The 24374-nt window shown below is 40.3% G+C and overlaps 2 protein-coding genes across 12 annotated transcripts in view; one reads left to right on the top strand and one right to left on the bottom strand.

Moving 5' to 3' along the window:
* The window catches only part of GLT8D2 (glycosyltransferase 8 domain containing 2), a 42605-nt gene extending 41750 nt beyond the window's left edge, over positions 1 to 855 (top strand). For all 4 annotated transcript variants that reach the window (XM_070254575.1, XM_005606556.4, XM_014736777.3 and 1 more), the window contains one exon: positions 251 to 855. In XM_070254575.1, the coding sequence (XP_070110676.1) occupies positions 251 to 423 (173 nt within the window). In that variant the 3' untranslated portion in view covers positions 424 to 855. The remainder of the gene's footprint in view (positions 1 to 250) is intronic.
* Positions 856 to 977: 122 nt separating this feature from the next.
* Positions 978 to 20595, bottom strand: TDG (thymine DNA glycosylase). Of its 8 annotated transcripts, none has more exons than XM_023631570.2 (11): positions 20309 to 20578; positions 18615 to 18853; positions 12137 to 12279; positions 9800 to 10041; positions 8602 to 8671; positions 7333 to 7468; positions 7056 to 7138; positions 6882 to 6976; positions 4129 to 4300; positions 3545 to 3670; positions 978 to 2927 (listed from the first exon to the last, which is right to left on the bottom strand). In XM_023631570.2, exons 3-11 carry the CDS (start codon positions 12228 to 12230, stop codon positions 2794 to 2796), a joined length of 1152 nt encoding a protein of 383 aa, XP_023487338.1. In that variant the 5' UTR covers positions 12231 to 12279; positions 18615 to 18853; positions 20309 to 20578; the 3' UTR covers positions 978 to 2793. The 8 variants fall into 8 exon arrangements, with proteins under 8 accessions (XP_023487338.1, XP_070110674.1, XP_070110671.1 ...); XM_070254573.1 differs by having other exon boundaries at positions 978 to 2924; positions 20309 to 20559; XM_070254570.1 differs by having other exon boundaries at positions 18063 to 18853; positions 20309 to 20553.
* Between the last annotated feature and the right edge of the window lie 3779 nt (positions 20596 to 24374).

Below are 24374 nucleotides of genomic sequence, written 5' to 3'. Positions count from 1 at the left end.
GACAGTAATTTTAAAAGGCAAAGTACAAAAGATATATACACATATACATATACATACATACAAGTAGAACGTCACTGAAGGATTTCCTGAGACACTCTTTACGAGTGGTTATTTGGAGATTTAAGGGGGTGTAAATTCCTCATTGTGTACCCTTTGATTTTTGTTTTTTTACAATGAACTTGTATTCCATTTTTAATATAAAAATTTTATTTTCTAACAAGCCTATTATTTTCCTCTAAATGCAATGAAGGCTGGAATCCAGATACCAGATATTCGGAGCATTTTCTGCAGGAAGCAAAATTACTCCACTGGAATGGAAGACACAAGCCTTGGGACTTCCCTAGTGTTCACAACGACTTATGGGAAAGCTGGTTTGTTCCTGACCCTGCAGGGATATTTACCCTCCATCACCACAACAGCTGATAGAACTCGACATCTGAAATATTTCCTGTATAAAGATGTGGAATTGTCCATTTGCAGCCTACTATAACACTGTTCTTTATGAACAGTACCTTTGAACCATACGATCCACAACATAAAACCCAAAAACTACTGTGTGCAAATAGTACTTGGGATCACATGGGTATTGCGTTACTTCCTTAAGTACAAGGGGTAATTATGGAAATGAAGGTTACGTGAGTGAAACATATTGCTGGAAAGAAAGAAACCCAGCTAGGTTTCAGCAGTCAATGTGCTTAACTCTGAATGGCAGTTGTATCCACAGATTTTTAAAATTTCTAAATGTATTTTTCACATGTAGTATTTTTTAACAGGTTACCAATCTTGCCTTTTGTAGAATATGTTACATTTAAAACACGGATGCCTGAAAAAATAAAATATTCATAGATTTTTTAATCATTTTCATTATATATATTATTCTACATGTTAAATATATTAGGAGGTAAATTGATCTCAGGTTTAAAGGGGGAAAGAATACCAGGAAGTCTTGCTACAGAAAATCTGCAACTTAACGATAATCATTCTTAATATTTTTTATTGTAAAAACCATCAGACTTTCAAAAGAATTTAAAAACTTTTTCAATATTATTTAATGAAAAAGTCTCATATTGTCACATATAGGATATATCAACATTTACTACTCATCTGTCATATTTAATGAAAAACATCATTATTGTATACTTGGAAAATCCTCAAACCCATTCTCCAGTGAGAGTCCATCATAATTTAAAGGGTATTTTCTCCACTCAAAAAAAAATCTATTTTAAGGCTATAATTGTTATATACCAAAACAATACCTAGTTACATGCTTTACATAGTCCCATGAAAAAATAATTCAATTGCTCCTAATCCCTGATGCAAGGCACTTCAAAGCACCCGCATAAAACATCCATGTAAACAGCAGTACAGTACGTGACTTAAATAACATGAAGGACTTACACAGCTTGACCTAGACTAAAGGAAAAAGAAAACCCATCACAGCCACAACTAAAAAGCATGTTCACATTCACACAAGAATTTCTCTTATTATAAAGAGAACAAGCCATGTGACCGCTTAGAAAAGAAAAAAAACCTCATAAATATTTTCATATTGAAAAACAGCATGCTCCCTGGGTATGTATGAAATCAGAATATTCAGAAGTGATCAGGAGTAAATGCAAAGGGCATTTCCGAGTACCCAGCTTTAAAATCCACCAGGCCTAATAGTCTGGACTCTCTAGCACCATGGAAAATGCATTAGAAAACCACAAAGGTGCATTTCTTCAGACCAGCCTTGCTGTGAGGTTCATTTAGTCCACAGTAACAAACAGCAATGATGCAGCAAAGAACTTTTTCAATTACTGGCTTATTAGATTTACCTAGTAAGAAAAACTCTGTATTACTTATTTTAGTACATCTCATGTACATAGAGCACCAGTTTAAGTAAGATTATCAAACACCTCCAGCATCTTGTTGCTCAGCCTGGAAGTTCATTTCTCATCACTTTCCATGATAGATTCTTAAAGCCACAGAGGATAAAATCAGAACGGTGACAGCTATTGAGAGGGACATGCAGTTCCTTCGCTGTCAACCGTTATGTCTCTCAAGTAAAACAGAGATGAAGGAACAAAATTTAAAACGTCTACTGCGTTCTCTGGAACTTACCATCCTCGTAGAATAGTTTCTGCCTACGAGAGGACTAACACACGGGGGAGGGAGGCCAAAGCCAGGCTCCATGTCCTGTCAGGACAGGCCGGGCTGGCCTTGCAGCTGCAGGGCCACACTCTACGTTTCTGCCGCTAAGAATCTCCTAAAGGCTCCCCACTGGTAAAGCAAAGAGGTCAGAGTGTGACTGCCACTCAGGGAGCCCATCAAACCTGCCAAAAACGACCCAATGAGGCTCCACGGAGGGTTAACTTCAGACACGAACATCAGCACAGCTGCCTCTGCACCCGTGCTAATGCTTATTAGCATGCGCTTCTTAGGCATAAAAGGGATAACGTTGTTATCTAGGTTTACGCACAGTTAGCAATCAAGTATAAATATTTAGACTGTTGCATTTTAAAATTACAGATTAAAAGTGATACCCAAAAGAAAGTCAATTTCTTCATACATGAAACAGTTTATAAAAAGCTGGAATGATGGTTAATTCAACTACAAAAACTCATATACCAAAAAAAACCCTACTTTTTCCTTCCAAACTACTTAGGTTTGTACAGTTGATTCTACCACACAACTGTACTGATTACATCACCAGAGTAAAACAGTAATAAAGTACTTTAGTTAGCACGCCGAGGGACTCTTCTTCACAGCTGCATTAAAACTGCAGCCTTGAAGCAGAGCTGAGCACCCTTCTTAAGCATGGCTTCCTTCTTCCTGTTCTTGCATCCCACAATGATTATGAAAGGAAGGAATCTGGTCTGTAAACGACTGGGTCATCCACGGCCCATTTGGAACGTCACTGAAAGTTGATTCTCCATTATCAGCTGCTGGCGGGAAAAGAAGATTAGTTTATACTATTTAAAAGCTTTCAATGATCAAAATCAGGAGATTTTAACAGTCCAGTGAAGAACGGTTAATAAAATAGTTAAGGAAGCTTCTTGAGTACAATGATAAGTGTCTGTTCTGTTTTCAAATCCAGGGCTGATAAATCCTCACTTGTTATTGAAGGAGGAAAATGCAACTAGGATGACTTAGAGTCAGTCACTTAAAGAAAATGAGCTGTAAGAGTTTGTGTAGTTAAACCTTAAATAACTACCAAATTTTCACTGAAAGTCACTAAACAGATTTCCTCTTTTGGTGAGGAAGATTGGCCCTGAGCTAACATCTATGCCAGTCTTCCTCTACTTTTTGTACCAGGGATGCTGCCACAGCATGGCTTGACAAGCAGTGTGTAGGTCTGCACCCAGGATCCAAACCCATGAACCCCAGGCCACTGAAGTGGAGTGTGCGAACTTAACCACTACGCAACCAGGCCAGCCCCTAAACAGATTTTTACATTCCAATTCCCATTTTTCAATAATATCCTCTCTTTACAAAAACTTTTTTTCTCAATCCTGACAAAACCAAGTCTTTGCAAGGAACAAACATATGAAGGGGAACATACTTGGCCCATTTGAAGAGAAGCTGCAAGGTTCACTGTTGCACAGATTGTCATTGTAAGCACCGCCATACGCTGCTTCATAACCCGGGTCATATTTTTCTTCCTTAACAGCCATCTTCTTTGCATCCTCTGTGAGGAGGGTAAAAGGGATTTAAAACTGATTTTGTACAACAATTTTGAAAATAGCTTTATTCAGAAATCATCAGAACAAATCATTTTCTTGAATGTTCATATATACTGAGATATACCTTTTACTATAATCTTTTAAACTCTTTGTAACATACACTAAATTAGCTCACAAGAACTGTAAAAGCCTACTAGATTTAATTTTAGGTTGGCTACTGTTTCTTATACCCTCAACATCTGTGGGAGTATCCAGAGTAGACAGAAGACCTTGGTAGGAGATTTTAACAGTGACTAATATCCATTATCAGAGCACTCTGACTGCAAATGTAATTGTTTTCTTTCCTCCTGCTTTTAAATCCACAACATACTTTCTGTTATATATATTAAGAGTACATATATACTATATATTATCATGTAATATATACATGAAATGAGTAAAACGAGTGATAATGGTAACGTACCTTGGGCCATCTGTAGGTCAAATGTATATTGCACCTCTTGAACGTCTGTGTTTCGTTCAATGCCCTTCAACTGATCCCTCAAGTCCTTGAGCTTGATGTAGTAATGAACTTTATCCTGGGCTCGAGGAAACTGAGCACATCTTGCACTGGATGATGGCATAACATAGCAGAGCTGGAATCAGAAAATTTTATAGTTACAGAAATCTTACAATGCTATTGAATCCACTCATATTGAGATTAGAAAATTTATCTTTCTTTGGGTTCATAACTTGATGCTTATCACATATCAATATATGCCAAACCGACAAAAGTAGTTATGTTTGAGTTCAAATTTGTAATATTTACTTACTACAAAGTCATAAAATCAAAAACAATGAGGCTCCCCCTCCCCGGATGTTCATGTATCAATTAACAGTCTTTTCTTTTTAACAGTAAGTATTCACGATTCAAAAGGTACAAAAGGCATATAAGTATAAACAAAAAGTCTCCCCTCCCAATTCTGTCTCTATGCACCTAGTTCTCTTCCCCAAGGGCAATCACGGTTGCTAGTTCCAGAGGTATTCCATGAATATACAATCAGATGTGTCTGATAAATGTACTCTTCCCCACCCCTTTAAAAACACACAAAGGATAACATGGTCTATTCCCTATCCGGCAGCTTGCTTTTAATTCTGCATCAGATATCTAAATCAGAGTAAAAGGAACTTCCTTTTTTATAGCTGTGTAACATTGTCATATTTATTTAACCAGAACCCAACTATGGGCATTTAGGTTGTTGCCAATCTTTTAATATTATAAGCTGTAGTGAAAAACCTTACATTTATAAAACTTCGAATATGCGTGAGCAGATCTGTTGGATAAATTCCTAGAAGTGGAATGGCTAAGGAAAAAGACATTTGCAATTATCATTTTGGATGATGGCGACAAACTGTCCTTCATAGAGCGTAACAAAAAATGGGATTTCCAGTTGCAATTTTTTTTTTTTTTTTGAGGAAGATTAGCCCTGAGCTAACTGCTGCCAATCCTCCTCTTTTTGCTGAGGAAGACTGGCCCTGAGCTAACAACCATGCCCATCTTCCTCTACTTTATACGTGGGACGCCTACCACAGCATGGTGTGCCAAGCAGTGCCATGTCTGCACCCAGGATCCAAACCCATGAACGCCAGGCCGCCGAAGCGGAATGCGTGCACTTAACCGCTGCGCCACCGGGCCAGCCCCCTAGTTGCAATTTTTAAGTTGGCCTCCATACCATGTATTACAGAAAAATATATATTATATATTTATTTTATTTTGTTTATGCAGCATGTAGAAAATCCTGATTCATAAAGATAGGCAGGTGCAAATGCTACCAGGTTTTGTAATCGCACATTTTCCAATCTCAAGATATTCTTCAATTAAAGTGATCTAGAAACTTAAAAAAGTAGATTTTTGGTTCAAAGTTGAATCACTAACATCAATAACTGTGAATATTTCATGACAAAGAATAAATTTTAAAAGATAAAAGCACTCACGGCTCATTCTAAGAGCTAACACGACCCGTCATGACATGATTCAAGTTCATTTATGATTGTGCTGTGATCACGTATATCCGAGGGAGGCACCTGAGCCCCATCCGGCATTTCAGGGACAATAACGCAGTTGTCTACAGGAGGCACTGAACTCACCCACACAGTTTTACTCAAGCAGACAAAGGTGGGCCTGAATTTCAAGACTAGGCTACAACCTACTTTATCAACCACATATTTATAAGAAGTTAAAAACAGAAGAAATTTAAAAAGAAGTTGAAACGTATGTAGGTAGCAGAAACTTTATACTGAGGTCTCCACAAAAACCTGTCGGCACAATAGCTTCTCCATCATTTAAAATGCTGTCTGTAGGGGCCGGCCCGTGGCCGAGTGGTTAAGTCTGTACACTCCGTTCCAGTGGCCCAGGGTTTCGGTTGTTTGGATCCTAGGCGCGGACGTGACGCTGCTCATCAAGCCATGCTGAGGTGGCATCCCACATGCCACACCTAGAAGGACCCACAACTAAAAATATATACAACTATGTACTGGGGGGCTTTGGGGAGAAAAAGGAAAAATAAAATCTTAAAAAAAAATGTTGTCTGTAACACATGGGTGTCTGCGTGTGTGTTGTTTTTTAAAAAGTTGTAAACAAAACTTAAAACTATATTTAAGAGGCAAAATTCGAACCAAATGTCTGCAGAAATGACAGAGTTGAACACCCTGCTCCTCCATGATGCCTTTATGTCTAGACACTTGAACCAAGTGCTGGTCAGGTCGGATGCCTGTCTGCAGCTGGGCTGCAATATTTATATGGCTTTAAAGCGAAACTGGGCTAAGATATGGAAACGGGGTAATTAGCAGTGTTACTAATTGGGATCATGTCTCTATTTATGTACATATGTAAATATATATGTATTTATACAACTGAACAAGGGCTAACCCCCCTGGAATCTGACAAGCATATGCCATTAAGTATATTTTGAAACTAGTATGTGAGCCAGCTTCTCTCAGTATTTTACCCAAATAACGTATCATTAAAACATCTGACAAATGTTTCTTTTTCTAATAAAACTGTAACAGTATCTGAATTAATTTGCAACTATTAGTTCAAATTGATATATAGATAGCATTCAACAAAATACAGTGTGGTTTTTTTATGGCATAAATCACAAGGGATAGGACAAATAAAAGAGAAACTAAAAAAAATTCATATTTAGCTGATTTACAAATGTAATTTTAAGGACTTACAGTTTCTGTGTCTGGGATCTTATGGGGTTGAAGTCCAAATTCTAAGTTCTTAACCTTTATTCCAAAAACTTCTTTACTAAAAATTTCATAAATACCTAAAATAAAATATAAACATATTGACATTGCCCATACTGTTAGCAAAGAAAAAAGATAAAATTTAGAAGTAAATCTTACATTTTCCATTAAACACTGCTATTCGTGGTTGATACTTCTGTAATTTCTCCACTAGAATACGTCCTCCTTCACGAAATTCTTTACTAAAATCGAATTGAAAAGTATCACAATATAAGAATGGCAATACTTATGCTAAATTCAGATAGCTTTCAATAAAAGATCTATCCATGTATTTGTTAAGCTCGGCTGGCACTAGATACACATGGTGTTCATAGAGTATATGAGGCGCCGGCACGGTCGAGGTTCCCACCTATAAAGATAAATGTTACGTAATTACCTGGAAAGATCCTTGCTGCCTGGTGTTGTCCTTTCCACCATATTGGTAAACCCAATACCATACCTCCCTGGTAAAGTGTGGTCATCCATATGGTTCAGTTGGACCTCACTCAGCCCTGACATAAACAGACACTTCCCTGTGACAAGAGAGTTCAGTTTATTTCCATAGGTCAAAGGTCTTTGCTCCATGAATTACAATCTATTCTTGAAATTGAAAAAAAAGAAGATTTAGGATATTTAAAAAATTGTAACATAGTAATTGTTTGCTATGCTATTTGACCTATGTGCTGAGTACTGCGGCCCCTTGCATGGACTGTCTCATTAATCATCCTAACTACCTTATGAGACATCACTATTCTTATCTCCTCTCCTCAGGAGGTTAAGGTAAATGCCTGTCAAGAATACACAGCTAGTCAATGCGGGAAACCGTGAAACCGTTTGTTTTCCTCTCTAATAACTGGTGACCCCACCACCTGCCCCTGGAATCCCTCAAACAGATAAACATTCACCAGTGGACTCGGAGCATTCAAACATCCCGACAATGGAGGAAATGAAAAGTTCAAACTTCTCCAGAAATTTTTTTTAAATAATGGAGACACTGTCATTAGTTCCAAAAACAGTCTACTGTCATTTGCCCTAAATGTGTTCAATGTTACTCTTAGATAATTAACTACTATTTCCTGAGGGCCTACTGTATGCCTTGTTCTAACAGGCAGTGTGAGGTAAGATGACTTGTACAGAGGACAACGAGACAGTAGCTTTACTTGGTTCTAAAGCTCACTTTACAAGCATGAGGGTCTTTAATACTATTTTCTGCTAGATATGAAGTGTCTGTTAAGAATGTTTCCAATCACAGCATTTCTTAACTATTACAACTTAGTTGCCAGTGATCAACGCATTTTATCTCTTCTAGGAAATAAGATGAGAAGAAATCTGGAGAGGTCCGTATTTTGTCTACACTGGCACAACAATGTACTATTGTTACTATGTCTGTACATAACAAGTAAAAGAAAATCATTGAAAGAAAGTACTACTGCTCATCTGAAACAATTCAAGCAAAAGAAAAGCAGTCCTTTTTAAGTCCCTCCACTCTCATACACAAAATGTTAACAGCGACGCATCATTTCAAACCTTTTGTGTAGACACACACACACACACACACAGAAAATATAGACTCTTTTTAAAACACAATTTGGTTAAAAAAAAATCCCCCAAACTATTAGAAGAGACTATCTAGTTTAAAAGCAAAATAAAAACAGCACCCACTTACAAAAATGGTTTCCAGGTCCAGGGTAATGATGACCTTTGTAAGCAGCCATTAGTCCTGGGTTTATGCCAATCTATAAAACAAAACGTTTACACATTTCAGTCTTGAAAAGAAGGCTTTAAGACTTAAGGTTTCTGTGGAGGAGTGGTGGACAAAACTGAATTTATTAAAATAACAATTTAATCCAGCACCATAAGCAATACTGTTTATCGATTAGGTACTCGTGATCTGAACCAAGTACCCCATTTTGAGGAGAGAAATATCCCTTATATCAAAAGTTTTGCTCTTGGGGCCTGCTCCATGGCCGAGTGGTTAAGTTTGCGCGCTCTGCTGGGGCGGCCCAGGTTTCAGAGCCTGGGCTCTGACATGGCACCGCTCGTCAGGCCATGGTGAGGCGGCGTCCCTCATTCCACAACTAGAAGGACCTGCAACTAAGATATACAACTATGTGGGCGGGGGGGTGGGGTGGGGGGGGAGGTTTGGGAAATAAAGCAGAAAAAAAAAAAGATTGGCAACAGTTGTTAGCCCACGTGCCAATCCTTAAAAGAAAAAAAGGAAGATTGGCAACAGTTGTTAGCCTGGGGCGGGGGGGCCAACCTTTAAAAAAAAGAAAAAGTTTTCCTCTTGTTTTTAAAAACGAGTTTGACTCCCTCATGTGCCCAGGCCCCTACCTCCAGCCACCTTTGCTGGAGAGAGAGAGGTCCTGGGGCAGTCCATCAGTCTGAGCCCAGGTCCAGCCACAAGTTGGCTTCTTGACTCAGCGAGCAGCTTACTCCACATCATCTACACAGCTGTCTGCATGCTGATGTCTCTTATAGTTACAGACAAAAACCAAAGTTCAAAATCAGTGTCATCATCTATGGAGAACTCCCAGGTGGCATGCAATCTATGGACTATTTTATTTAATTGCAACCGTATGAGGCAGGTACTATTACCACCCGTTTCACCAAGGAGGAAACTGCTGTTTAGGAAGGTTAAGGTTTGTCCAAGGTCACATCGACTTGGCAGGATTTGAAACCAGACAGCCCCCCTTCCTGAAAACACCTACATAACACAACCTCATGAAGGTGACACTATTTGCTACCAAAAGGATTCTTAGAAATGGACTTTTTCAGCAAAATGCTATTTGCAAGGATAAAGGTGAAGTAAAGTTCATCCATCAATACTACTTATAAAACCAAATGAGGACAAAAATCCTTACAATCACAATGTCCAGATTGAAGGTCAAAATGTCTGGGAGAGTCTTGGTCAAAAGTTCAGCTTCTGAAACACCATTAAAACGGTCTACTTTTCGTTTCACTTTAAACGTGTCTGTTATTTTTTCTTGCTTTTCTTTTGATTTTGTGGACTTCCCAGATTTTTTGGTCTCAGCAGGTTTTTTGGGTTCCGCTGGTTTTTTTGGTTCTGTTGTTCTGGGTTTTCTTTTCCTTCCTTTTGGAGTCTCTGAAACACAATGGATGTAGGTGCAGAAAACCATAACTTACAAACTTTAGGCAGCTTTCCCCCAAAAAGCCACCCTTTCAACATCCTTTTTACCTTTCTCTTCTATGTCCCAACATCAGTCTCGTCTGCAGTATCTTCCCCTTCCTTCATCCTAGAAATCGTTCATGTGGCCTCACCCCCACCCTCTGCTGGCTGCCCTTGGGATGAAATATCCATAATCATCATAGATTGATTTTCCACACACTCTTACCTGGCATTCCGGCCTCCCTAGGGATAAAGTATCTATGTACCATTTTATAGGAATTCTAAATGTAAATATATAAATAATTAAGTAAACAAATGAAAGAATAGATAGAAAAATAGGGAGGAAGGGAAACATTGTAACTTAATTTCCCCATAATTTCCGGCAGTAGAAAACTTCCACTGGTTTGTTGGCTTGTTCTGGAGATTGAGCATACATTCTGTTCCAAACACAGCCAAGGAGGTGAATTTAGAGGTTGCTAAGGATGAACTCTCTGGGCTGGCAGTATTTTTCAAAAGGCAAGACGAGGAATCCGATCTCAGGATCTAAAGCAGTTTCTCAATCTTGGCACTACTGACATCTTAGGCTGAATAATTTTTGGTTGTGGGGTCTGTCCTGTGCATTATAGAAGGTTTAACAGGAACCCTGGTCTCTATCCACCAGATGCCAGTAGTATCCTGCCAGTCATGACAATCAACACATCAAGGGTCTCTAGATACTGCCTAATGTCCCTTGGGGCAAAATCACCTCAGGTCAAGAATTGCTGACCTAAAGTTGCCCAAGAGGAAGTTACCCACCAGAAAGCCTTGGATTCCTCACCCTTAACTCGTTAACATCTCTCAATTTCTCAGGCCCCTACCCCATTCTACTGCTATTTGGCCTTTCCCCACCTGAGCCTCCCATCCTTCCTCTCTTCTATCTCACACAGCATTAGCCTCTCCCTAGGCCAAGGAACCCACCTCCACTGGCTTGTAGCTGGGGACATCCTAGTGCTCCCTGCCCAGAAAAACAGGAGATAAGGGCAGGGGTCCTCCAATGCAGTGGAGTTAGATGTGTTCCTGGACTCATAAACCGAAACTCCGGGCACATTTCTCATCCAATACTGCTACGATGGAGAAAATCATTACCTTCTCTCCACCCCCGAACCCCCAACCCCCAACTCTATTCTCTTCTCTTCTAATTCTCTGTCTTGGTGAACTGTACCTCCTTCATCCAACAGCCTGGGAGTTACTTCCAGATTCCTCTTTCTCCCTCTTCCCCCACATGAAATCTATTAACCATGGCCAGGTAATTTTACCTCCTGAGTATTTCCTAATTCTGTCCTTCTCCACCTCTTCAGGTCCTCTTCATTTTTCCCCAGATTATTCAAACAGTCTCTAATCCACTCCTTGCCTCCGAGTTCTGCCTTGCTCTCTACCATCCAATCTAGCCTCTATTATATTTCCAGACTGATTTTTCAAATGTCCATCTATTTAAGTAACCCTCTGCCTATATTCTCTCAAGAGCTCCCTGTTTCCTTCAGGACAGAATATACATTCTTTAGGTTAAACAAGCCTCAACTGCCCCCACCTGGCCTCATCTCTCACCATTCCTGTGCTCCACCCCAGACTCCAACGACACGGAACCACTCAGTGCTTTAACTGTCATGCTTCTTCATGTCTGTGCTTTGGTGCAAGCCAATCCCTTGGCCTGGAATCTTCCCCATCCTGTTCTCCTAAAGTCTCCTCACTCTTGAGTTTCAGAGCTCTGGGAAGCTGCCTCTGAGCCTCAGTGTGAGTTAGGCGCCAACCCCGTGAACTCTCACAGCATCCTGCACCCTCTTCACGGCCCAGTGTGCTGAGGCATAATGCGTGTCGACTTATTTTCCTCTACTAGATTATGAAATATTCAAGGGCAGGATCCATGTTCTTTTATTCCCCAAAACCTACCACAGTGCCTGGCACAGACTAAGTACTTAAAAAGTGGATTAAATTTTAAACACTAAAATAGAGCTAAAATTCATCATTAAATCCTTTCTTAAATACGTTGGCTAATCTAATAGCTAATTTTCTAACCTATCCTGGCGAACACTACCTTGTACGGGTTCCTGAGCAGCAGCTGCGGCTGGAACTTCTGCTGGCATTTGCTGTTCATTCATTACTGCCATATTAGGAGCTTCAGCCATCATTTGTTGAAATGGAAATGTATAAAAAGCTTGAGCTTGCTGAAGGGAGTAGCTAAAAGAACAATCAAGTATAAGATACCATGATAAAATTACCCAAATGTAAGTTTACATGATCAGCTGTAAAAAAACCTTTAGGATCAAAATATTTTCTAACCAGACTGTGGTATTCATTTCGAGTCAATAATAGGGACAAAGAGAGGAGGCAGAGCTATTTCCATATGTCCACCTTCACTAACCTTCATCAACTTTTACCGAGCGCCTACTAAGCAGATGTTAATTAACCCTCACACTGTTTAACGACAAGATGTGTCATCAATAAAACTTACCAGTCCTGTCAAGTCAGCCTGTACTTTCTCTGAAATGAGATCATGGGAATTTTCTAGTAGAGAGACTTGAGAGGCCCACCAGCCTGTACAAGGTTGAAATGTCCACAAAAATAATTTGTGTCCCTAACTTCAGTATTTAATCCTCTTGTGCAAAGATCCCCTCCAATCTAACTTCCCCCCAAGCTTGACATATGATTGACATATAATATTGTGTAAATATAAGGTGCACATGTTATCTGATACACTTACATACTGCAAAATGATTATCACCATAGCCTTACCCACCACTCCATCACGTCATGTAATTACCATTGTTTTTCTATGGTGAGAACAGTTAAGATCTACTCTCCTAGTAACTTTCAAGTATATAACACAGTATTGTTAGCTATCACCCTGCTGTCCATTAGTGGCCCCGAACTTGTTACTCTTATAACTGGAAGTCATAGCCTTGGCCCAACATTTCCCATTCCCACCCCTCCTCCAACCTAACTTCAGGTCCTCTTTTGGTTCATTTGCCTGTTTACTTATTTATTCATTGGCTCTGTTTTTAATTGTTGCTGGGGTTTTTTTTTTTTTGCCACTAAATGAGGACTAGAAATAGATATTTTGTAAATGTGTATGAATTTATGGAAAAAAATCACTCTAAACCTCTCTTCTGAACATGATTTAAACTTTGTTCAAAGCATTCTGTTCAATGTAAGGAACACAGGCCTTCACAGAAAATAACTTTCAAAAAGTATTTCTGATGACCATAAACCACTCTCTCAAGCTGTTGCCATCAACACAAAGCTAGGGAAGTAAACATGTATTTTATGAAACTCGAGTCACAGCTGATGCCAAATAATGCCATTAAATAAGCGTTAGGAAGAAAAACACTAGGAAATAAAATGGGTAAGTGCCATTTACCATTTGGAGAGAACACTCTGATTTTCTGTGGCAAGATCCTCTACTTACTAGTTTTCTTTCTCCATGACATGTGGAGAAAGACAGGGAGCTCAGAAAGCAGAGATTAAAAAGGCAAACTAGTACACTTTAAATGGGTCAACTTTATAGTATGTAAATCATATCTTAAAAAATGGCAAACTAGGGGCCAGCCCTGTGGTGTAGCGGTTAAGTTCACATGCTCTGCTTTGGCAGCCCAGGGTTCACAGGTTTCCTGGGCACGGACCTACACACCGCTCATCAAGCAATGCTGTGGCAGTGTCCCACATACAAAATAGAGGAAGACTGGCACAGATGTTAGCTTAGGGCCAATCTCCCTCACCGAAAAAAAAAAAAAAAGGCAACTAAAGCATTCCCCTGGATAAGCTTAAATGGCTGAGGTAGATCCAAGGTTACAGACTACCCATGGGTAGCTGGGTTAGGATGTTGGATGCTCAAAGAAAAACAGGGGCCCAATCCCTTGTTTATCCAATGACAAACCACCAGAGAGGCATTTAACTTCAAGCTATCTTTTAAGGGTAAGTTGATAAGAAATGATTAAGAATTAGCGAGAAGGATATTAAACTATATCCTAAGAGTTTTATTTCTTTAAATATATTGTTCTCAAATTATATAAAAAAATAAAGACAATACAATGATTTAGTAAACTATAGTAGATTAACATGAAAAAATACTATGCAGCTCCTAAAAATTAAATTTGATATCCTGTAAGAGCACAGAAAATGTTTTCTATTTTAAAGTGGAGGGGTTGGCCCCAAGGCCGAATGGTTAAGTTCGCGCACTCCGCTGCAGGTGGCGGTTTCGTTGGTTCGAATCCTGGGTGTGGACATGGCACTGCTCATCAAACCACACTGAGGCAGTGTCCCACATGCCACAACTAGAAGGACCCACAAAGAAGAATATACAACTATGTACCCAGGGGCTTTGGGGAGAAAAAGGAAAAAAATTAAGATCTTAAAAAAAATAAATAAAGTGGAAAATACAAAATAGTATTGTAAATAACGCTGCACATAGGGAAAATATGGAGGCAAGTTCTAGAAGTTAAAATATAACAACGAAGAGAAGTGCTTAAATTGTGCCCAGCACAAAGTAAAATGTCCTCTTTTTTCACACTTTTAATACTATTCATAGCTCTTTTCAATAAATTGTCAAAATGTTCCTTGTTCAGTGTTCATGACTGAAATACTCTGCTGAGGGGCTTGATGTGGCTGGGTAACACTGAGAGCTCACGTGCAGTGATGCTCTGGAAATTCTAGTAAAACGAACTGTAACCTTTGGTTGTGGCCAGTGGCAGTTTTCTGAGATGCAAACAGCCCTTTCAGCTGGAATATATAAAAATAAAGACATGTGTTCACAGTAAATGAGCGGCCAAAGAATGCATGAGGTCTGTTCTCAGTCTGTCACACTGTCGAGAAGGCAGTCAGCCACTCTCGCTCATGCTTCTCGCTATCGCTCTCAGAGTTTCACAGGTGTGTCCCATTTTGAGCACTTCACAAAAATCCAAACTTAAAATATGTATATAAATGAGAGAGACACCATTCACATTACAACAGGATTCTGAACTTTAAAAAATAAATTTCTAAAATGTGGCTCCCTTAGTATATTGAGGGGGTCATCAAGCATCAAAAGATCAGAAATTCTGGGGCTCAGAAATCGAAAATTAAAATTTTAGAAATCAGTGGGTTGAAGAAAAAGTAAAGAATACTGAAGAAAAAACCCTGAAGTTTTATTTTAGAGATATATATCAATTTTGAAAGAAATCCAGAAACTTATCTATAATAGCGATGTGTCCCTTAATTTAAACGATCCCTGGCACTTAACAATAAGTTAAATTAGAACAGAAATAGAAAAATAAAGCTATGCAAAATAGAATGTGTAAGTTCTGAGGTATTATACTATCTTTAAATGTTAAATTTCGCCTGATCACCTCAACGGCTTCCTAACAGCCAGAACAAAAGGAAAGAGGGTGGATTACAACATTCTTATTACTTGGCAGAAGAAAGCATTACATTTGTACAAAAACCTTCATGAACTCGAATGCCAGGAAACCAAAGCATTCTGGATAATTTAGTTCTCTATTATCAGTAAGTTAAATCTGTAAGCAGCATAAACCTGTTTCAACCTTAATGTGAAAATACTTCTTAAATACATTTGTTGTATTTATATATGATAACTGCCTCTTCATAATGCAGAATTCTGCAATGTGTATGAAGAATAATTTTCTCCGGATGAGAGGGATGGCAACAGAGAGCATTAGTGGAGTCATTCATCCTCTCAGGACCTGTTTCCTCACTATGAAAATGAGGGTGAGATTCAGCGATGTCTATATATACGGAGAATGTGTAGGAAAGGGGACCAAGTCTGTCCCGACTCAGAACAGACCCCAAAGAGTTCTCATTTTCTCTAACTCCCTGATATCCAACTTACAAGCATGATGAATGGCTTTACTTCCCCTTGTTCACTTTTCTTCTCCGTTGTTTTGTTTGTCCCCGCTCTGTCCCACAGTTAACCCGTTCCTCTCTCCCAGCCTCCATTAGCACCCCCCTTCTCCTGAACAACAGTGCTCAAAGGATTGGTTTTTAAAGCCGTCTGAAATTGATGGGCTGTGTATTTTCCTAATGAATTGTGTCTTTCGACAGTCTTTCTCAAAACACACACACACACACACACACACACTCACACTCACACAGACACACAGCTGACAGAATCCAGTTGATTCAGATTTTGCTGTATTTCAAAAAACTAACTCTTTAAGGTTTTCTCTAAAATGAACAACTCCAACTTTAATCTTTGGTTATTTTCCACTATTTAAAATATTTAAGTTGCTCTTTTCTAAATACACGTGTCTTACTTCATTTGGGCTGCTATAACAAAACACCATAGACTGAGTGGTTTATAAACAACAAATATTTATTTCTCACAGTGACGGAGGCTGGAAAGTCCAAGTTGAAGGTGCTGGCAGATTAGTTTCTGGTGAGGACACCCCTTCTGGTTCACAGAGGGCCCCCTTCTTGCTGTGTCCTCCCCAAGGCAGAAGGGATGAGGGCGCTCTCTTGGCCTCTTTTATAAGGGCACTAATCCCATTCATGAGGGCTCCACCTTCATGACCCAGTCACCTCCCAAAGGCCCCACCTCCACATACCATCACATTGGGGGTTAGGTTTCAACATAGGAATTTTGGAAGGACAGAAACCTTCAGTTTACAGAAAAATTTTATTATTTTCATCTAAACAAGCATATACAACACCGAATACTTACAAAATAACAATCAATGCTAAATAATTCAAATGCTCAATTAAAGGGGACTACTTATGTAAACCTCTCTTGGAATACCATCATAACTATTTAAAGACTACACTCAGTATGGCTAAATGGAAGTGTGTGTATTCACCATGCATTACTGGGAATTTACTGTGCAGTCCACTAAAAACTGTAAACACAAAGATTTAGAACAAGCCAGAGGCCCCAGTTCATTTAACTATTCTTCATATAGTATGATTTCAAGTTTCCTCACTATTTGGTCATTTTTTGGTGCTCAGAATCAAACACAATAAAAACACTCCAGATACAGCCTCATCTTCCTGAAACTGAGCAGGGCTATCAACTTCCTCATTCTGGAACCATATTACAGAATCCATTACACTAGCCTTACTGGCACCCACATTACACTGTCGATTCACACTGAGTTTTCCATCAATGAAGGCTGCCCTTTATCACCTCTCCCTCATCGCACATTTGTATCATTGATTTTTCTGTACGTAAGCACAGGATTGTGCCTCTTTTTGTAAAAGATGATTCACCATTCCAGCCAGTTGGGATTGATCTGGATTCTGATTCGAACTATCAATTCCACAAACCCCTCCGGGAATTAGGTCACTCACAAATTTTATCAGCATGCCATCAGCAGCTCGAAGTTGCTAACTGCTGAAAAGAACAAAGTTGGGGTAGAACTACATGGCACATCAGTACAGAGCTCTCTTCAGCCCGCCCTTGATTCTTTCAGTAGGAAGCCAGTTTTGATTTCACCTAATTGGACTGCTGTCAGTCCATCTTCACCTTGCCCACAAAAAGAAGTGTCGCAGGGCTCAGCTGCTAGGGAGGCAGACTGAAGCCACACCGCCTGGGTTCAAATTTCAGCTCAGCCATTTACTAGCTCTGTAGGCAAGTTTCTTAACCTCTTTATGTCCCAGCTTCCACGTCTGTAAAATAGGAATAGTCGCACCTAATTCACTGGTTATGAGGATTAAATTAGTTAACACATGTGAGACACTTAAAACAGTGCCTAGTATACCGTAAATTTGCTATAATAATAATAAGACAGCAAGAGATGATTAAATATTTCTGATACCTCCTGATGCTGTCTAGTCTAGTTCCTTTTAAATATGCTCAATAACCACTGAGAAGTAAAAAATTTGTTTAGGATCAGTCCGATACATTAGAGAACAGACTCCACCACTGAAAGAAACAGGGACTCACGTGTTTATTTCTAGGCCTCAAGCCCCCTCTCCCGCTGTCTACAAGTTCTTAGACTGCTGTAATCTGGCCTCTCACTTTAAATACAACTTACCTAGGCCAGGAAATATGATTTCTGTTGGTGCAGCTAAAAGTTTTCTTTCTTTTGTTTTTTCAAGATTGGCACCTGAGCCAACATCTGTTGCCAATCTTCTTCTTCTTCCTTTCTTTCCTCTTCTCCCCAAAGTCCCCCAGTATATAGTTGTATACTCTAGTTGTACGTCCTTCTGGTTGTGCTGTGTGGGATGCCGCCTCAGCATGGCTCCATGAGCAGTGCCATGGCCGCACCCAGGATCCAAACCGGCGAAACCCTGAAGCAGAGTGTGCGAACTTAACCACTTAGCCACGCGGTGCGCCCCTAAAAGTTCTCTTAAATGCCGTCACTGATCTTGAGCTTTAAATCTCTCTTACAGACTTTCCTTCTGCCATTTCTAGTCTACGATCATTTTTCTTAACATAGGAGATGAGAAATCAAAATCAGAACGAAGTGCTTATGTTTTCTGTCATCAACTAACATCATGCCAGTGGACCCGGCAGAAAACCCAAAACATTCTCGTCACTCTTGCTGTCCACACGCAACTAGAAAAGTCCTTCTCGGTCTCCTTACCATCTCTAGAAAGGCCGATCTCATTTGAGGTTAACCTTTCCTGTCTTCATTCATTTTCAGTGGTCCATGTCACACTTCTCCAGTCTGTGTCACTTTTCTAGTCATTTTTGACTTGGCATCCTACTTTCCAATTTTGGTAAATGTCCTTTTCAGGCTTGGCTCATTAGAAGGTCCTCTTCTTTCTTTTTTCCTTTCTGGTCAGATTCTAAGTGCTTGTTATGACTCTTGAACTATCTTCTCTTTTAAAAAAAAAAAAAGAGTCTATATCCATGGTAAAGTAAATTCATTATACCCAGCATTCCATTCCATTCCTTGATTAGCACAAAGTCAAGGGGGACAGAGAACAGCTTTCTCACACTATCTAGGGCCGGAGTCATTTCAGAATTCCCAAAGATAAGCGCTATACTTAGAGTATTAACACAGAATTCTCCACATGTCCAGAGGTGACAGCTTTGCCAGTCAGAATAAAAAATGGTCTATAACCGTATGGATGAAGTTAAGACAGAATGTAAGTTAGACAGTTTTGAGCTAAACCCTGTATCAGACACCTATTACTTTGCTGTCAGACAGTGAGAAAGGTCTTATAATGTGTAATTTATTTCATGGTAGGCTTTACCCAGGTTTCAATTCTGATCTGAAGATCACAAAGGCGAGAGGAATTTCCACCAGTTCTGGTGAATTCTTTTATTTGTAAAGTTCTTCTAGGAAAGAAGTGGAGTACTTTATTTCAGGATTTGATCCACAAAATCAGAATAAAGTCTACACTTTATCTACATATATCTCCTTTCCTAAACTCCAAGATAATTTATTTTGGTTACTTAAGTACGCCCCTTCCACATAACACTGATTCACAGCATGTCAGAACTGGATTCCAGACATGCCCTTTTTACAGACACGACCAGGCCCAGAGAAGCTAAGTGTCTTGCCTAAGTTCAGAGCCCATTAGTCATTGAGTCTGGGTAATTCTCCACGAGGTCTAATAGTATTTTATTTCAATGTAAACTATTTCTTTTTCTTTTTAAAGACCCTGTTACCATAACTATTTATTTTTTCATTTGGCTTTCTGTCTGGAGTTCAAATCGCTGCTTCCGGAGAATGTCTCTCCACGTATCTAACACTCCTCAAAGTACATATTAAAAGTAAATTTTTAAGCTCGTCCTCAAGAACAGCATAAGACGTTTTTAGATGACTCCTCGGGAGTGTTATTCATAGTCCCAGAATTCAAGAGCTCTAGGATGGCAATGTTATCTCGTGGCCCTGGCTGTTGCCTTTAGCAAACCTTTGGGGGAGGAAGCCCAGCCAATCTACCAACTCTAAAACGAAAACTCCTGGAGTGACACGTGTGATACTCCATCTTTACAGCTCTTTGCACGATAATAGAGGGTGAGGGGAAATGTACCCAAGAATAGCAACCGGAAGGAAATACTAACGGGAGACTGTTGGCTGCTTATTAACGCATCCCAAAGGCTGCTAGAAGCCGGGAAGGACCAAAGAGAGGTCCAGGTGCACGCGGCGCGGCGCCGGAGCGACTCGGCTGGGGAGGGGCTCGAGCAGGCCGGCAGTGCGCACGCGCCGCCCCGGCCTTTGTACTCGGGCCGCGGCATTTAAAGACCCCTGCGTGCGTGCGCGCGCCCGCCGGCCGGCCCCGCCACGAGGGGCGCGGGGGGAGGGGCGGCGCTCCGCCCCGGCCTTACCTGCCCGCGTTCTCCGCTTCCATTCCCTGCTGCCGCTAGTGCGGGCGGCTGCTCCTGCCAGGCAAGCGAGCGACTGGTCTCTGTAGTACCGCGGCCTACGAACGGCGGTACGACAAGAACCAGAGACTTGGACACGATTGCCGGCAGAACTGGGTCAGCGGCTAGCGCTCAAGCTCCTCCCCCAATCTCCTCGTCCCCCCTCCCCCCAACCCCGAGCCCTCTCCGCGCGGCGCTTCCGCCTGCTTGGAGCCAAATCCCACGCCTGTGGTCATCACGTGACACAGAGCAACCAATCACGTTCGCTCCCGTCTCGTTGGTTCTCCTGCTCGCCGCTTGGCCTTTCGGGAAAGGTGGAGGGCAAAAAAGGGTGGGAGCAGAAGCGCTCTACTGACGGAAGTTTTTGTCCGCCCTGACTTTTTTCTGGCAGGCGGATGCGGGGGAGTGAAAGGGTGAGGTCGTCCCACGGTGCTGTGCAGACAGGCCGGTTATGCTTATCAGGATTATCCAGGCTTTTCCACCCGAAATTTTATGCCGATTAACAGCAGTAGTTTGCGTTAATAATCAAGTATTAATTATTAAGTGTGACATCGGGGCATCTTTGGAATCAGAAAACGTGCGAATCGAGGCCTCTGTACCATCTTGGGCCTCAGTTTCCTAATCTGTAAAACGAGAGTGATTGTAAAACTGCTTTGTAAAATGTAAAGCTTTACGTAAACCATTGTCTGCTCTACTTTGGAAGTGTACAAATATTAAAGATTTGAAGTCTGAAAATAGATGCCATTCAGGCACTCTGTCCTCTTTATACCTTCCCAGACTAGCCCCTGTTTTATTTCTCAGTGGCTCTTACAGCTAGTGTTTGTTTCATTAGTTCTCAAGTTGTCACTGGTTTTTGTACAGTGACTTCATGAAATAACGCTTAATGGAGACAGGCTTTTCTGTTGCTCTAGTTTGCGTGATGAAAAGCATGGCTGCTATATTAGTTAGCTTTCTCTAGTTAAGCCGTGGTAACAGAAGACGCCAAAATCTCAGTGCTTTACAGCAAGAGTGGTTCATGTCTCACTATGTAACGTGGGCTGGGAGAGGGTTGTGGCTCCGTGCTTCGTGTGTCTTCTGCATTCTGGGATGCAGGAAAGGGCTTTCGTGAGTACATACAAGTGATTAATTTGTATTCTATCAGTTGCTTAAAGGAAAGTTTTAATACTTTTAAACTTTTCAGAACTTTTACGAATGCTCTGTCCATTAGTAGTTACCGCTCAGAACTTGACTCATGGTCGATTGTCAGTGAATATTTGTTGAGTGAATGAAGAAACAACAGCCCATCCTCTCTCTGGTTTTGCTAACTACTCAGGACCAGAGTCTAGAAAAGTTTTAAAGCAGGTGGCTTCCCTCAGTTATTACAGAGAGAATTCTGGTGACTGAAAGGGTGTGTAAAGAGCTGCAGACTTTTTTCAGGAAGTTTCACTCAGGATGAGTTAGCCTTGGGCGGCACGCATCTCCCTGACGGTGAGGTGCTGTGCGTTCTGGGTCTGCCGGCTCCCTTCGTAACCTCTGCAGACCAGCGGACTCTGTTCAGTTTCGATTTGCAAAAGGAAGAGTGTACTGGAAGAGTTGCTGGGGAGCAGCAGGTCGAACCTGGAAATGGTGAAGCAACTGCAGCAAAGTGGCTCCTGTCTCATCAGTGTCTCTTTCCCCATCCGGAATCAGAGTCTGGAAGACAAACTTCTGCTCGTGTGCCTTGCCCACCAGAACTTGAGGAAGCCTAGGAGAAATGTCCTCCTCCTATCTTTCCCAAATATGTCTACTTCAAAGAGACCTTGTATGATAGGACAACAAGAACAGAAGGGCAAGTCCCTTCACCTATTCCCCCTCTTCTCCCAGTGCCTCCTCTCCCTTTCAAGAACCCTGTAAGCTTGCTTCCTTCTGAGCTAAACTTCTGTCAGTCAGTTACATACATCTTACTGTCAACAAGGCTTCTGACTGGGCAGGGTTTTTCCAACTGCAGATTTTCATCCTGAAAATAGGTCCTGAACTTAACTAAGCATAAAAAAAGAACTAGAACAGAATAGGAAGCATCAAAGGGTTCATATGTAATAAGGGTAAGTATTGTTTTGTAAGACTTTTGTTACACACACACATACACACATCTATAACGGGTACAGATAGGATCATGATGTTACAAGTATTTCTTACTGTGAATCATGATAAAGTTTGAAAAGCCACTGTAACAGGGCTTATTCTTCCAAGTGACGGAGCAAATGAGGAGACCCGTAGTTCAAACACTCTCCTGTATTCACTCAGATGATTGCTTTTATTACAGGTGTTTAACACTTAAGCTATATTTTGCAAAAAGGGGGGTTTGTAGTGTCAGCATGGGGGAATACCTACATGTTTCAAACAAATGATTTAGAAAGAAATCTGTGTGTCAGGGAGCTTTAAAGAACATTTTAGGGGAGCATACAAGATTTTCTGGGCTTCAAAAGAGTTGATTTTTCTTACTCAAAATTTATGAGCCCTTGAACATTTTCTTTCAGTGAATGTTTAAACTTTTATTTATATATTTTTAAAATTTTTGAGTAGGTAATAAGGGCTTGTACCGAGTTGAATACTGTCTCCTCCACATTCATGTCCACCTGGTATCTGTGAATGTGGCCTTATTTGGAAATAGGGTCTTAGTAGATGTAATCAAGGCAAGATGAAGTCATACTGGATTACGGTAGCCCCCAATTCAGTGACCAGTGTCCTCCTAGGAGGAGAGACACAAGACACACAGACATAGGACCCATTACTGATAGACTACAGTGTGAATGGGACTCCTGGAGTTGTGCACTGCATAAGATGTGGTTTTGGGTGCATGGTAGAAAATTAAAAAGAAACAAATAGGTGTACCCCTCTGTTTTCCTCCGTGGTGGAATCTACTCTTACTAGTTTGTCATTTAGCAACACTTTAAGGAACCCAAACCGTTTTCAGCTGTGCTAGGTCAACATTTTGCGGTACTTATCTCGCCTTAAAGATAATGTCCTGGAATTTCTTATCTATCTCATGTATTCTTTCTTAAGAATTAAAAAAAAATGCATGCTTTCTTAGTTTATAAGAATGTGTGGTTTAAAAAAATTCTCAGTGCGTGTAATTATCCTAATAGAGGTTAATTTATTTTCTGCATTGTTTTTAGAAAATAGCTTCTGACATTTAATATCACATTTATTCAACATCTGCCATTTGCAACAGATATGCCAAGAATTTGATTAATGTTTGAAACCTGATGTAGCTTTCACTTCTCAGAGACCGGAATGTGAGATGCAGAGCAAACCAAGATCCCAAATAAACAAACAAAAAGAATTAGTTATCTTCTGAACTATTTAAATTATTTAAACTCATAGCTCCCTAACATGAAACCCATGTTAGATGACATAACGTGAATTAATGTAGAACTAATATATATTTTTAACTTCATGAATTAGGGGAGAACACTGCAAAAATTAAGTAGAAATCAAGGTTTCTGAATGGGGAGCTCAACAAGTAGAAAGCTAGAGTGTTGGATGGGAAATCGTCTCTGATGCTGGCACACGGGGTCAGCTTCATGGGTGTGTGACCCGTGCACACCAAAAGCACCATCCATAAAAGAGAAAATTGAAAATTGGACTTCCTTAAAATTAACTCTTGCTCTTCAAAAGATTATTAGGAAAAAGATGCCTTAAACTTATGAGGAAGATTATTAGGAAAAAGAAAAAACAAGCTATAGACTGGGAAAAAATATTTGCAGATCCAATCTATCGGATAAAGGACATACCCATAACATATAAAGAAGACTCAAAACTCATAATAAAAAAACAAACAATACAATTAAAAAATGGGTAGAAGATTTGAACAGATACTTCACCAAAGAAATATAAGCACATAAAAGGATTCTCAACATCATTAGTCATGGGATACCAGTACCCACCTATTAGAGTGTCTAAAATTAAAAACGCTAACCAGACCAAGTGTTGGAAGAGGATGTAGAGGAACTGGAACCCTCAACACCGCTGGCAGGAATGTAAAACTGTACCACTACTTCACAAGCAGTTT

Source organism: Equus caballus, chromosome 28 (genome assembly GCF_041296265.1).
Source record: "Equus caballus isolate H_3958 breed thoroughbred chromosome 28, TB-T2T, whole genome shotgun sequence".
Taxonomy (NCBI): Eukaryota; Metazoa; Chordata; class Mammalia; order Perissodactyla; family Equidae; genus Equus; species Equus caballus.
The sequence above is the reverse complement of the archived record's forward strand: the minus strand, read 5'-3'. Positions and strand labels throughout refer to the sequence as shown.